At 37.4% G+C, this 15,016-nt stretch overlaps 1 protein-coding gene across 4 annotated transcripts in view; it reads left to right on the top strand.

Annotated features, from left to right (window-relative positions):
• Positions 1 to 15,016, top strand: part of ARHGAP12 (Rho GTPase activating protein 12) — a 121,768-nt gene that overhangs the window by 12,484 nt on the left and 94,268 nt on the right. For all 4 annotated transcript variants that reach the window (XM_060659024.3, XM_060659023.3, XM_060659022.3 and 1 more), the window contains exons 2-3: positions 6,011 to 6,049; positions 8,142 to 8,896. In XM_060659024.3, coding sequence (XP_060515007.1) covers positions 8,219 to 8,896 — 678 coding nt within the window. In that variant the 5' untranslated portion in view covers positions 6,011 to 6,049; positions 8,142 to 8,218. The remainder of the gene's footprint in view (positions 1 to 6,010; positions 6,050 to 8,141; positions 8,897 to 15,016) is intronic.

Raw genomic sequence — 15,016 nt, 5'->3', positions numbered from 1 at the left:
ACTGTTCGTGTGGCTACACCACTTTGCATTCCCACCAACAGTGCAAGAGGGTTCCCCTTTCTCCACATCCTTGCCAACATCTGTTGTTTCCTGAGTTGTTAATTTTAGCCATTTGATGGATGTGAGGTGGTATCTCCGTGTGGTTTTGATCTCTGTTTCCCTGATGATGAGTGATGTTGAGCATCTTTTCATGTGTCTGTTTGCCATCTGGATGTCTTCTTTGGAAAAGTGTCTATTCGTGTTTTCTGTCCATTACAGAATCACCTTTGTTATTTTATCTGTACTAAGCTAAAAATGAGTTCGTATTGATGTTTCCAAGTTTAATCCATGGATATTCTAGTCTTTTCCCCATGATTATAAATTTCCACTCCATCACTGAGAAACCTGGTTCCTATCATCCATATTCCATTTAATTAATTATTTTGTTACAATACACAAATATGGCTGTATCAGAATTTTTGACTTGTACCCCCATGGGATGTGTTTTTTATCAAGTTAGAATACAGTATTTATGTTCAATTCCTTTGCCTATATTCTTACAAACTTCACTTATTTTCAAAATAAGTTAGATCAGCATCCTCTTCCCACCCTCCATCCATTCAGTGAGGTTGTTCCATGCATTTGTCATACTATTAGACTATCTTGTCTTAATCTGCTTTCCTGGGAAATCCTGGCATTCCCCCAACTGCCTAAATGAATTTTTAAAATTTGCATACATTAAAGTTCATTATTTGTGTTATAAAGATTAATGGCTTTTGACGTGTACATTGTCTTACACCCACCATTACAGTATCATACAAAATAGTTTTATTGACCTAAAAGAATCCCCTGTGCTTCGCTTGTGGAACCCTCCGTCTCCTCCTCCCGTCCTGGCAATTACTGTCTGTATGGTTTTGACTTTCCCAGAACGTGATATAATTGAAGTCATTCAGTGTGTAGCATTTTCAGACTGGCCTCTTTCGCTTTGCAAAATATATTTAAGATTAGTTTGTATCTTTTCTTAGCTTGATACCTTATTTTTATCACTGAAGAATATTCCATTGTGTGGATGTCTCACACATAGTTGGTTTATCCTTTGTCCTATTGAAGGATTTCTTTGTTGCTTCCGGGTTTTGGCAGTGATACATAAAGCTGCTGTAAACATTTGCCTGCAGGACTTTTTGTGGACATAAGGTTTCAACTTATTTGGGTAAATATCTTGGAGTGTGATTGCTAGATCGTATGGCAAGACTATGTTTAGCTTTGTAAGAAACTGCTAAGCTGTCTTCAAAGTAGCTGAACCATTTTGCATTCCTACCAGCAGTGAATGAAAGTTCCTGTTGCTCTACATCCTCACTAGCTCTTGTGTTGTCAGCTTTTCTTGGATTGTAGCTATTGTAAGAGGTGTGCTGTGGTGTCTTGTTTTAATTTGTAATTCCCTAATGGCATGGTGAGCACTTTTTCATGTGCTTATTTGTCATTTGTCTGGTTTTTTTCATGATTTGTCTTTTCAGATTCTTTTTCCATTTAAAATGTTAGGTTCTTTTTATTGACTTTTAAGAATTCTTTGTATATTTTGGACACTAGTCCTTAATCAGGTATGTATTTTGAAAATATTTTCTCCTTGTGTGTGGTTTGTGTTTTCATTCTTTTAGCAGTGTCTGCCACAAAGGAGTTCTTAATTTTAATAAACTCCTATTTTTTTTCTTTCATGGATTGTATATTTGGTGGTATAACTAAAAACTCATTGTAAAACCCAATATCATATTTCTTCCCTTTTAAATTAGAGTATTTTCTCCATTCTTGTAACAATCCAAGAAGTTATTACGTCCACCCTTATTTCTGACTAAGACTTTATGGCACGAATCATTCTAAAATACCCTATGCAAATGTAATTTTTAGTAAAAAATGCTTGCTTCCTCAAATGCTTTGTTGTTTCCTCATTATTCTTTCAGATTTAAATCTCAGTTTTTAAATTTCTTTTACTACTCTATGTTTGTGTTCTCTCCTGCTTTCCAGTTACCCAAATATTTCCTGTATCCTTCTTCTGTCCCTGTTTTTGCTATTTCTTCATGGCCAATATAGTTGATAATATTAATCACTATATTTTTCTTCTCTTCTTTAGGCCTAAAGAAATGTCTTACATCCTACACGTTTTTATTATTAGAAAACAGGTGTCATGCATTGTGAAAAATTCTAAGTGCCTGATAAGTGGCCTATGATTTTTCATTGTGCAAGTGTACAATTTAAAAAAATTATTGGGGCGCCTGGGTGGCTCAGTCGGTTAAGTGGCTGACTTCGGCTCAGGTCATGATCTCACGGTCTGTGAGTTCGAGCCCCGCATCGGGCTCTGTGCTGACAGCTCAGAGCCCGGAGCCCGTTTCAGATTCTGTGTCTCCCTCTCTCTCTGACCCTCCCCTGTTCATGCTCTGTCTCTCTCTGTCTCAAAAATAAATAAATGTTAAAAAAAATTTTTTTTTTAAATAAATAAATAAATAAATAAAAAATTATTTGCTGGTATAATTCTTTATGCTAGAACTTAATGCTGGAATTGTCCTTAACTATTTTATTGTGCTCATTACGTTTAACTGATTTCTTCAGTAGAGGTCTGTTTACGAATTGTTCATTTTATTTATTTTTAATTTTTTAGGGAGATTATTCATTTTAAACAAGTACTTTCAAAACTACGTGGAGGGCTTCATGTCAAAAAAAAGTGGCCTAAATTGTACTTTTTAAGTTGGTTAATATTTACTTATATTTTTAAATGGTTTCTTTTTTTTTTTTAATTTTTTTAGGGGCGCCTGGGTGGCTCAGTCGGTTAAGCATCTGACTTCAGCTCAGGTCACGATCTCACGGTCCGTGAGTTCGAGCCCCGCATTGGGCTCTGGGCTGATGGCTCAGAGCCTGGAGCCTGCTTCCGATTCTGTGTCTCCCTCTCTCTCTGCCCCTCCCCCATTCATGCTCTGTCTCTCTCTGTCTCAAAAATAAATAAAAACGTTAAAAAAAATTAAATTTTTTAAAATGTTTATTTGTTTCTGAGACAGAGACAGAGCATGAGTGGGGGAGGGGCAGAGAGAGAGGGAGACACAGAATCTGAAGCAGGCTCCAGGCTCTGAGCTGTCAGCACAGAGCCCGACGCAGGGCTTGAACTCACAGACCGTGAGATCATGACCTGAGTGGAAGTCGGACGCTTAACCAACTGAGCCACTCAGGCGCCCCTGGTTTCTTTTTTTTTTTTTTAATGTTTGTTTCTTTTTGATAGAATGAGAGAGAGAGCGTGTGCAGAGGAGGGGCAGAGAGAGGGAGACACTTTGAATCAGAAGTGGGCTCCAGGCTCTGAGCTGTCAGCACACAGTCTGACGTGGGGCTCAAACTCACGAACCGCGAGATCACGACGTGAGCCAAAGTCAGATGCTTAACCGACTGAGCCACCCAGGTGCTCCAAAGTTGGTTAATATTTATGCACGTGAGGCTATATTAATATTTTGTTGCTCATGGCATTACAATTGCTATACTCATTGTACATATATGTGTTAGATTTAAATTGTAGACTCATCCCCCTAAAATTATAGACTCATTAATTATGGATGCATTTACTGTATTTCTCTTAAGATTGTGTTCATTTGTTTACTTTTTTGATATACCTAGTAAAGATACCATGCTGAGAGATGTAGTTGATTAAAACAGATGTCCTGGGGGAGGAAGATAACATGTGCTGAGCTGTGTAATTTGCCGTGGGAAAGAAAATGAGGGGGAAAAAAAAAGGCAGACAGAAAGGAGGAGGCTATTAGATTTTAAAATAGCATGGTAGAAAGTTCTGAAGCTGACGTGGAAGAAGAGAAGTAAAAGATGTAAGGAGTTGTATATATCTGTTCTTGTTGAAACATGAGGAAGAAAACTGGTAAGAGTCATGGAAAGCCTACATGGGTGGTGTTGAAACTGCCGAGTAAAGCAGTGGTTGGTACTGGGTCAGTAGATATGCAAAAACTTTATATATATTGGTGGTTGGGTACTTAGTTTTAAGATGTGTGTGTGTGATGAGTGTGGATGGGGGAGTGTGGTGATGAGTACAGAATGTATTTCAGTTCGAGGAGAGCTGTGCTCAGAGCATTATAGTTGGATGAGTAAGATTCAAATCAAAATACTTGAGAGGGTAAAATAGCAGGGTAAACAGTGCTTAACCTATCTAAAGAGAAGAATCCACAAGTTTGGAGAGTAGAGAAAAAGATAAGTGTTTGTTTTAATATAGCTTATGTTTTTAAATAAAATTAGGCAATATAATATACTTGCAGATAATTTTCACTTAGATCTCAGTTTTTAGAGCTACCCCATAATTATTTTAATTTTCTTTGAATCCTTAACTTAAAATAAGGCTTTCCTCTTTTTTATTTTATGTAACTTTTCCTAGACCTTGGGTTGTGATACATAATTCCTGCTATGTGACTTTCTAGAAGTTTATAATTTTAATAGTCTCTCTGAGGGGCTTCCCAGTTTCATTCCCCACCTCACCACCCCAGTATTATAACTAGAAAACTATGTCAGCTCCATTTCCCCTATTCTTATCCCATGTGTCTACTCCTGTTCATGTTGTCTGCCTTGATATCCAATTTCTTTTTCTATGTAGAAGTCTTTTGGCTACTTCTCCATCTTCTTTGTCCTCCCAGTCTCATTTTTTTTTAAACTTTAGATTGCATGTCTCATGTTGAACATAGTGAACTGACTACTTCATCTTTCTCTCTAACTTCTCCTTCATATTTATCTTTGTAGTCACAGGGCAGGGTGTAGTCATAAAGCCTGGCAGTGAAAGGGACTGAGCATGGATTGGCTTTTAACCTATTGTTGGTCCCCACTGCCCAGCCTCTCTCCTACTAGCGTGACATACAGTTTTCTTGTTATTCTTCATGCTTTCCTTTTCTTCATTGCTGCGGATAAATACCTGACTGCTTATGGTATGTATGAGCTTAGAGGTGTTGCTTAAGTTACTTTATTACTTCCTGGAAAGCAAAAGGAAAAAAAAATCACCTGAGGAGAAGTATTTCAGTGTGGAATTTTAAAAAGTTGTAGTGAAAAACTTTTATGTAGGTAAAAGGATTAAAGCACATACTGACTAATGTCCTGGTAACACATGAAAGTAAAGGCTGAACATTTGGAAGGTTAGACTTTCTATTTACTGCTATTGGAAAGACCATGCAGATCTGGTGGGGCTCGAGTGGGATAGAGATAGGAAGTAGGTTTTGCATGTTGTAAGTTTTAGGTACCTACTAAAATACCAAGTGGGTTTTGTTGTTGTGGTCCAATAATCTCTTTTGATCTAGAAGACTCTTCCTCCCTTATTCATTTTTCCATGAAATTGTATTTCTTGAAGAGTTCAGGTCTGTTATCTAATAGAATGTCTTATACTTTGGAATTAATTGTTTCTTAACAATTAACAAGATTTAGCATGTTTTTGACAAGAATACAACTTAGGCAACATTGTGTACATCACATTAGGAGGCATATATCATCAAGGTTGTCCCACTGTTGGTGTTATTGCATTTGATCACTTGGTTAAGCTCATGACTGCCAGATTTCTCTGTTGTAAAGGTGTATTCATCTATTTATAATTAGTAAGTAATCTGTGGGGAAACATGTTAGGACTCCCAATAGCTTGGAGTGTTTGTTGTCATTCTCTTTATCCATTCAGTACCATAAACTTGAAAACCAGTTCTGTCATTTTAACAATTTTACAAAGGTTGCTTTCATATTATTAAAAATTTTTAAAGATATTTGTTAGAATAAAAAATAAGGGGCAGAAATGAAATTGAAACCATGTGAGAGTGAAGTAGGAGGGGCAGTGGTGAAGCATACCTTGCATTTGTCCACGTTTGGAGGGTGGTGCGGAACAGTCTTGAGATATAAAATTGTACTGTTTCATAGAGCTGTTATAAAAATGTGAGCAACACATCGCAGCTATTCTAAATCATGAACAATATTATTAGCCTTCTTAAAGCAATCCTGGTTAAAGTTAATGAACTTTATTATTTTTTTATAGGTTTAAATGAAATACTGGATATTTATTTCTTCCTTTAAGGTAAGTTTTTTATTTTTAATCTTTTTCAAAACATTATTAAATTTGTTATCCAAGTACTTTGTCCAGAAAGTAAAAGTTTTAGTTACTGAAATTGTGTCACTAATTTATCATCTGGACTTATGGGCTTTATCTATTACAGAGAAGAAAAATGTCCTCAAGGAAATGATTGTTACTGTACATACAGCACCCAGTAATACTATGCCCAGCATTTGGGTGCTGAAGAGAATTGGTAGGTTATCATGGGACCTTAGGTTTACACATTTGTGGTGTATCTCGGTATTCAGAATTGCTTAGCTTTGCCTTAGGATCCTTGAGCCTTGGGTTAATATTAGTTTCCTAGGGCTGCAATAACAAAGTGCCACACACTGGGTGGCTTAACACAATAGAAACTTATTCTCTCCCAGTTCTGGAGGCTAGATGTCCCAAATAAAGGCAGGGTTGTCCTCCATTTGTGAAGGCTTTAGCAAAGACTTTCTTTGCCTCTATCTTCTGGTAGCTGCTGGGTGTCCTTGGGGTTCCTTGCTTATAGCTGCCTCACTCCATTTTCTGCCTCTGACTTCATGTAGTTTTTCCTCTATGTGTTTCCTTTCTCTGCCTCCAGATCCCCCTCTCCTTATAAAAACACCAGTCATTGGATTTTGGTCCTACCCTAATGACATGTAACCTCATCTTAAATTGATTACATCTGCAAAGATCCTATTTCCAAATAAGGTCACATTCATAGGTCCTGGGTTTATGACTTAAACATACCTTTTTTGGGGAACACAGTTCATCCTACAGCAGTTGGTACTTGAGTTGTAGTAATACCGAGATGCTATGATCACTTTGAAGCTTGAATACTGTATTCTATGAAGTACTAAAGTATTTTGGAATTGATATAGAAATAAAAGTGAATCCCTAGATTTCTCAAGCCAAGTTAGAACTCATTCTGCAACAGACTTTGAGTGGTAGAGGGGGTAAGAATTTTTAACATTTATAAATAAAAAGATCGGGGGCACCTGGGCAGGCTCAGTCTGACTCGATTTTTGGCTCAGGTCATGATCCCAGAGTCATGGAATGGAGCCCCACTTCGGGTTTTGTGCTATGCATGGAGCCTGCTTAAGATTCTTTCCCTCTCCCACCCCCTCCTCTCCCCCTTCCCACCCACCCTACCAGCTCCTGCTCTCTGTCTCTCAAAAAAAAAAAAAAAAATTATAAGACTGGTTATTTATTTCCATTTGTGGGATTCAGCCTGACAAGGATTGTGACCCTCCTGAGGTACAACATGGAAGCAAAGTAAACTAGGAGTTTTGTTTTCTTCATGTGCATACTTTGTCTGGAAATGACAGTATTCTCCTTTTTATCCATTTATGTTAGACGAAACTCATATAATTGGATAATTTTTTAAAGCACATTAATACTCTTGACCATTTTAGAAAATAGTACAGGGTTACTGAAATTCAGTTCCAGCTTCAAAGCAGGACTTAGATAAGTGAACCTAGCTCAGTTCTTGGCTCTTGGTAAGTGCCTAAGATGTATTTGTTATTATTAGTAAGCCTTTCTAAGAAAGTGAAGGAGGTTTTAGGTAGTCATGAAAAGAAGGAAAATTCTCACCTCTTATTTATTATTATTTTTTTCTGTCTGGCTGGTTAGGATATTTACTGTTCCAGTAATTGGTTTGGTTTTGCTTATAAATGACTGGAAAATGTAGATTACAGTTAGAATGGATGTTTTTAATGTAGGAAAATACATATGATATTAGACACATGTTTACTTTTTGGAGGGTGAAGGTAATATTTTTTAAAACTGTTTATTTATTTATTTTGAGAAGGAAAGAGTGCACTCCCATGTTAGCAGGGTAGGGGGCAGAGAGAGGGACAGGGAGAGAATCCCAAGCAGGCTCTGTGCTGTCAGCACAGTCTGTCAGCTCATGAACCGTGAGATCATGACCTCAGCCGAAGTCAAGAGTCGGACGTGTAACCGACTGAGCCACCCAGGCGCCCTGGTAGTATTCTTTAAATACCTTGATTGTATGATGCTTTTGGATAAATATTAAAAATCCAGGCTGTGTTAACTTTTTCTTTATTCTCTTCTTCCATTTAAATAAAAATAGCTGTATTAATCCAACAAGGCATAAAGCCATAATGTGGCATACCATCCTGTTTGAGAGGTGAACATTACTGAATAAAAATGGCTGACAGAAGTGGGAAGACTATTCCAGGACAAGTGTATATTGAAGTGGAATATGATTATGAATATGAAGCTAAGGACAGAAAGATCGTGATAAAACAAGGAGAACGATACATCTTGGTGAAAAAGACCAATGACGACTGGTGGCAAGTCAAACCAGATGAGAACTCCAAAGCCTTTTATGTGCCAGCTCAGTATGTCAAGGAGGTCACCCGTAAAGCTCTCATGCCACCTGTTAAACAGGCAGTTGGACTGCCAAATAATTCTATGAAAATGATACAGAGTCTTCATCTTCAGAGGTCAACAGAAAATGTGAACAAATTGCCTGAGCTTTCGAGCTTTGGAAAGCCGTCATCGTCTGTTCAAGGAACAGGTCTTATTCGTGATGCCAATCAGAATTTTGGACCCAACTATAATCCATGTCAGACTGTGAACCTAAGCCTGGACCTGACCCATAATAATGGAAAGTTTAACAGTGATTCACATTCTCCTAAAGTTTCTGGCCAGAATAGGACGCGCTTATTTGGTCACTTTCCCGGCCCGGAGTTCTTGGACATAGAGAAAACTAGCTTCTCCCAGGAACAGTCTTGTGATTCAGCAGGAGAAGGCTCAGAAAGAGTACATCAGGATTCTGAATCTGGTGATGAACTTAGCAGCAGCTCCACTGAGCAGATAAGGGTAAGATGAAAAGTAGAATGATGGAGCACTTGTACTACCATAACAAAAATATTGCAGATTTTAATTAAAATCTTTGTAGGAGTTAGGCATTGTTCATTTTGCTTTGTTATTAGAATAGGTTCTATCCTGACTAAATGAGGTGGAGAATAGTGTAATAACTTGTAGAGTTCATAAAGGTTGGCCTTATGGTTTCCATAGTTCTCGTACCTTTGTGGGACTAGAGCTGCCTCAAGTGTGGAAAAGTTTTTTTTGGTCTTCACTATTGATAATGCATAGGGTAGAAAGGATTTACTTACCCAGTGATATTTCTTTTACTAGACCAACTTTGTTTTCTAATTGTACTCATTTGGCTTATTTGTGATAAGTTTTCAGGTAATAGTGGGAATATGAGGAAAGGTGTCACTGGAATGTTAGCTGCTAACTCTTGTTCTTTAAAACTTGTTTATTAACCTCTAATATTTAAAAACTAGCTGACAAATCTTTGCCTTCATTCATGCACTTTGGTGTCTTAAGTGCTTAAATATACACACTTGTTTGCATGGAGCATTGGCCTGAAAAAGATTGTGTGTCAGTGATTTGATTTTTTTCCTCCTTATCCAACTTTATTTTGAGATTAGTTTATGCCAGCTTGTCATGTAAAGTGAAATAAAATTAAAAGCAATTGCATGAAATCAAAACTTGAATGTATTTGGATAAGTCTAATTAAAAAAAATTTTTTTTAATGTTTTATTTATTTTTGAGAGAGAGAGAGCGAGAGAGATGGAACGAGTGGGGGAGGGACAGAGCGAGAGGGAGACACAGAATCTGAAGCAGGCTTCAGGCTCCAAGCTGTCAGCACAGAGCTTGATGCAGGGCTTGAACCCATGAACTGGGAGATTATGACCTGAGCTGAAGTAGTTTGCTTAACTGACTGAGCCACCCGGGTACCCTGGAGAAGTCTAATTTTAAGTGAAATTGTAAATTGATAAATTTTTGGTCTAAAGCTCTGTTGTAAGATTTATTCATCAAGTTAAGTCAGTAATTGTGAGGCTGGTCTTAGATGTGGTCTGACTCTGATGGAACTAGTTTGTTCTTACTATAGCTTTTAATTTTTTTGTGACATTTTGAATGGAAAAGGGAAGATTCTCTAGAAAAATTTCTGATGTTTGAGATCAGGGCAGTTAATGAAGTAGCACTGCCAGTTTACCATCATGTGTCTTAGGAGGCTTCTATTTCTTCAGTCTTTATGAGATACTTTGACATAGGATATACAGTGTTTCCTGGAATTTTTCTGTTCATAGTTTCTTTTTGAACTAGCGGGACTTGGGAAAGATGCGTTTTCTATTACTGATAGCCATCACAGTTCACGGTATGTTTTATATTTATGTATCCCAGCAATCCTGTGTTCTCTTCATTATGGTCATCTTAAATTCACTGCATGGAAGTTCATGGCTCCTGACCTCTCCTGAGCCCTTAACACTGCTTGGAAATCCTGCTAAATTTCTCTAGCAGGTCCTTTTCCTAACTGTTCATGACAAGTATTTCAAAACTTTATCATTTCTCTCATTCACCTGCTTTTCCCTGCTCTCTTAGGTCAAATAACTTTACCTTCTATTACCTTCTGTTAGTCTGTAGCCTAAATAAAAGCTTTAGGATGGAAATGCTTCAGCTGTGGGGAGGATGTATTGCACAGCAGTTAATAGCACTGGCTTTAGATTTGGATCTGATTCCATACCACTTACCAGCTCTGCCATAATTGGGGCAAAGTGCTTAACCTCTGTGTCTCAGTTTCCTCATTTTAAAATGGGATCACAGGGTTGTTGAGGATTAAGTGGGCTACTATATCTAATATGCTTACAACTATGCTTTGCGTATAAGTACATTATGTATCTATTGCTATTTAATAAATTCCTCCCAAGTCTAGTGGCTTAAAACTGTAACATCTTCTCAGAGTTTCTGTGGTCCATAACTCAGAAGCCGGTTAAATGACTGGTTTTAAAGGCACAGGGTCTCATGAGGTTGTAGTCTTGTGAAGGCTTGGCTTGGGCTGGAGGAGCTGCCTCTAAAATGGTTCACTCACATGAAATTAGTTGGGCCTCTTCACAGGTGCTTGTGTTGTAGACCAGCTTTCCCTCAGGAGCAGTCCAAGACAGAGCAAGGTAGAAGCTACATTGTCTTTTATGCCAGTCTTAGAAGTCATACATTGTCATTTCCTATTAATTACACATCTCACTTCTATTCTATGTGGGAGGAGACCATAAAGGGTATGTGTATCAGGAGATGAGGATCATTGGGGTCCATGTTGGGGCTGGCTAGCATAGTAAGTATTCAGTAAAATAGAGCTGTTGTTGTTGTTATTTCTATTATTATTTCCACCATCAAACCTATAGGTACACCTGTATCAGCAGTCCCCTTTCCCCTTGTGTGGTGCAAGCATTGTCTCTCTTCTCCCCTCCATATCTGCTAAATATTAAGCAGCATTGTGCTCATGTGGTTGATTATTTACCATGTTTTCATCCTCATTTAAATCTCGTGTTTTTCACATTTTAGTAAAGCACTTCAATAATACCTTCCCCTCTGAGTATCACTTTATCACCCTTTTCTTTTATTGACAACTCCCGGGAAGAGTTGTATGTATTTGCTTCTCTGCATTTTGTTGTTTCTCACTCACTCCTTAACCCATTCTAGTAGGACTTCTAGCTCCACCATTCTACCTAAACTGCTTCTGCTAAAAGGTACTCAGGTAAATAAATTTACAGACAATTGAAAACATTCATACACAGCCAATGCCATCATCATGGTGAACAAGATTAATAATCATATGACAATTTAAAATAATCTTTTACTGAGGCAGAGCATACAATCAAGTGTGTAAATTGCAGCAGTCTTAAATGCACAGCTTGATGGATTTGACTTACGTATACACCTCTGTAACCTTGAGCTGCTCCCCTGCCCCTCATGTGTCTTCTAGGAGATTGTTATTTTTCTGACTTATAGTGTCATTGGTCAATCTGCTTTAATTAAACTTTTCATTTTGAGATGCTTGTAGATTCATAAAAGCAGTTGTAAGACATAATACAGAGAGATTCCCTTGTGTCCTCTATCCAGTTGCAAAACTATACTGTCATATCACGATAAAGATGTTGTCATTTGTGGGGCGCCTGGGTGGCTCAGTTGGATGAGCGACTGACTTCGGCTCAGGTCATGATCTTGCAGTTTATGAGTTTCAGCCCTGCATTGGGCTCTGTGCTGATGGCTCAGAGCCTGGAGCCTGCCTCAGATTCTGTGTCTTCCTCTCTCTGCCCCATCCCTGCTCATGCTCTGTCTCTCAAAAATGAATAAACGTTAAAAAAAAAAAAAAGATATTGTCATTTGTACAATCTAGATACTGAGCATTTCCATCACCACAAGGATCCTTTATATTGCCCTTTTATAACCACATCCTCTTTCCTCCCATCCCCATCCCTCCTTAACCCTGGTTACTACTAATTTGTTCTCCATCTTTATAATTTTGTCATTTCAAGAATATTATATAAATGGAATCATATGCTATGAGGTTGGCTTATTCATTCAGCGTAATTCTCTGGAGATTGATCCAGGTAACTGTATCAGTGTTCGCTGTTTTTGTTGTTGACAAGTATTCTGTGATATGGATGTACCACACTTTGTTTCACCATTAACCCATTGAAGAAAATCTAGGTTTCCAGTTTTCTGCTGTTGTAAACAAAGCTGCTATATATAAACATTTCTGCACAGGTTTTTGAGTGAACATAACTTTTTGTTTGTCTGGCATAAGTGCCCATGAGTATTGCTAATGTTATGGTAGATGTGTGTTTAATTTTTTAAAGAGACTGCTAAACTGTTTTCCAGAGTGGCTGTACCATTTATATTCCTACCAGCAATATATGTGATCCAGTTTCTCTGCATGCTCACTAGCATTTGATGTTGCACTGTTTTTTTGTTTTTGTTTTTTGGTTTTTTTTTTTTAGCCATTCTGAAAGGTGTGTAATAATATCTTGTGATTATAATTTGCATTTCTTAACAGCTAATGATGTTGAACATCTTTTCATATGCTCATTTGCCATCAATAGATCCTTTTAATTGAAATGTCCTTCATATCTTTTGCCCATTTTTTAATTGGACTGTTTGTTTTTGTACTCTTGAGTGTAGAGAGTTCTTTATATTGTCTAGATACTAGTCATTTGCCAGATACATGGTTTGCAAATATTTTCTCCCAGTCTATAGTTTGTCTTTTTATACTCTTAACAGCATAGCTAGTTTAGTCAGGGTTCTCCAGAGGGTGTGTGTGTGTGTAAACTGCTTTTATATCTTTGTGAAAAATCAGTAGGCCATATTTGTATGGATCTATTTCTGGATCCTCTGTTGTGTTTCACTCATATATGTGTCTTTCCGTACTCTAATATCAGACATCCTTGATTTTTTTTAATATTTAATTTTATTTATTTTGAAAGAGGGTGAGTGGGGGAAGGGCAGAGAGGAAGAGAGAATCCCAAGCAGGCTCCACTCTGTCAGTGCAGAGCCCAATGTGGGGCTCAGACCCACAGAACTGCAAGATCATGACCCAAGTCGAAACCAAGAGTCAGATGCTTACCTGGCACCTCTCAGACATCGTTGATTACAGTAGCTATATAATATGTCTTAAAATTGGTAGACTGATTCCTCCCAATTTGTTCTTCAAAATTGTTTTAGTTATTGTAGTAGGCTAAATGATATTCACCAGAGATATCAGATCCTAATCCCTGGAACATTTCTTTTTTAAGAAAAAGATCTTTATACAGATAAGATTAAGTTAAGGATTTTGAGATGAAGAAATTCTCCTGGACCCTGCATGTAATCACAAATGTCCTTACAAGAGAAGAGCAGAGGGGGCATCGCACACAAAGAAGAAGGCTATGTGAAGATGGAGCACAGAGAGATTTGAAGATGCTGGCCTTGAAGACATGAGTGATGTGGCCACAAGCCAAGGAATACTGGCAGCCACTGGATGTTGGAAGAGGCAAAGAAAGCATTGTTTACTAGAGACTCTGGAGGAAGTGCAGCCCTGCCAGTTCCTTGATTTCAGCCTGGTGATACTGATTTTGGACTTCTGGCCTCCACAACTGGCAAGGAATAAATATTTGTTATTTTAAGCCGCTTTGTATTAAGTTCTTACGGCAGCCACAGGAAACTACTCAGCTATTCTAATTCCTTTGCTTTTCCTCATACATTTTAGAAGAGTCTGATCCATATCTATAAAACATCTTGCTGGGATTTTGATAGGAAGTGCATTAACTTCCATGTCATTTTGGAGAAGATGAACATTTTTACTATGTTGTGTCTTTAATCTGTGTATGTTGTGTGTCTCTTTCCACTTACTTAGATCTAATTTGATTTGTTTTCATCAGAGTTTTGTAGTTTTTGGTAAAAGTCCTGTATGTGTTTTGTTGTATTTACACGTAAGTATTTAAATTTTTTAGAGCAATTGTAAGTGATACTGAGTTTTTAATTTTGGTATTCACATATTCATTACTAGTATATAGAAATACAGTTGATTTATTTTTTTAAAGATTATATTTTTAAGTAATCTTTACACCAAATGTGGGGCTTGAACCTACAACCCTGAGGTGAAGAGTCTCATGCTCCACTGACAGTCACTCAGGCGCCCACGATTTGTTTTTATTCTTACTTTTGAACTTTTTTATTGCACCTTTAGACTTAAAGAAATATTGTGAAGAAATTATAGACTTCTGATATACCCCACACCTAGTTTTCACTGTTGTTAACATATTAGTATGATTTATTTGTCATAATTAATGAACTAATATTGATACATTATTAACTAAAGTCCATACTTTTTTCACGAGTTCTTTATTTTCTATCTAATGTTCTTTTTTATCTCTTCCTGAATACCACATTACATTTAGTAGTTATGTGTCCTTAGGTTCTTCTTGGTTTTGATAGTTTTTCTGAGTTTCCTTGTTTATAATGACCTTGACAGTTTGGAGGAGTGTTGGTCAGGTGTTGTAGAATGACCCTATTTTGTAATTTGTCTCATGTTTTTCTCATGATTGGACTGTAGTTCTAGACTTTTGGGCAGGAAGACACAGAGGTAAAATGTCATTTTCATCACATCTTGTCAAG

The sequence above is a fragment of the Panthera onca genome, chromosome B4 (assembly GCF_046562875.1).
Source record: "Panthera onca isolate mPanOnc1 chromosome B4, mPanOnc1 haplotype 2, whole genome shotgun sequence".
In the NCBI taxonomy this organism is placed as follows: domain Eukaryota; kingdom Metazoa; phylum Chordata; class Mammalia; order Carnivora; family Felidae; genus Panthera; species Panthera onca.
Note: the sequence above shows the minus strand (reverse complement) of the source record. Positions and strands in the feature narration are given on the sequence as shown.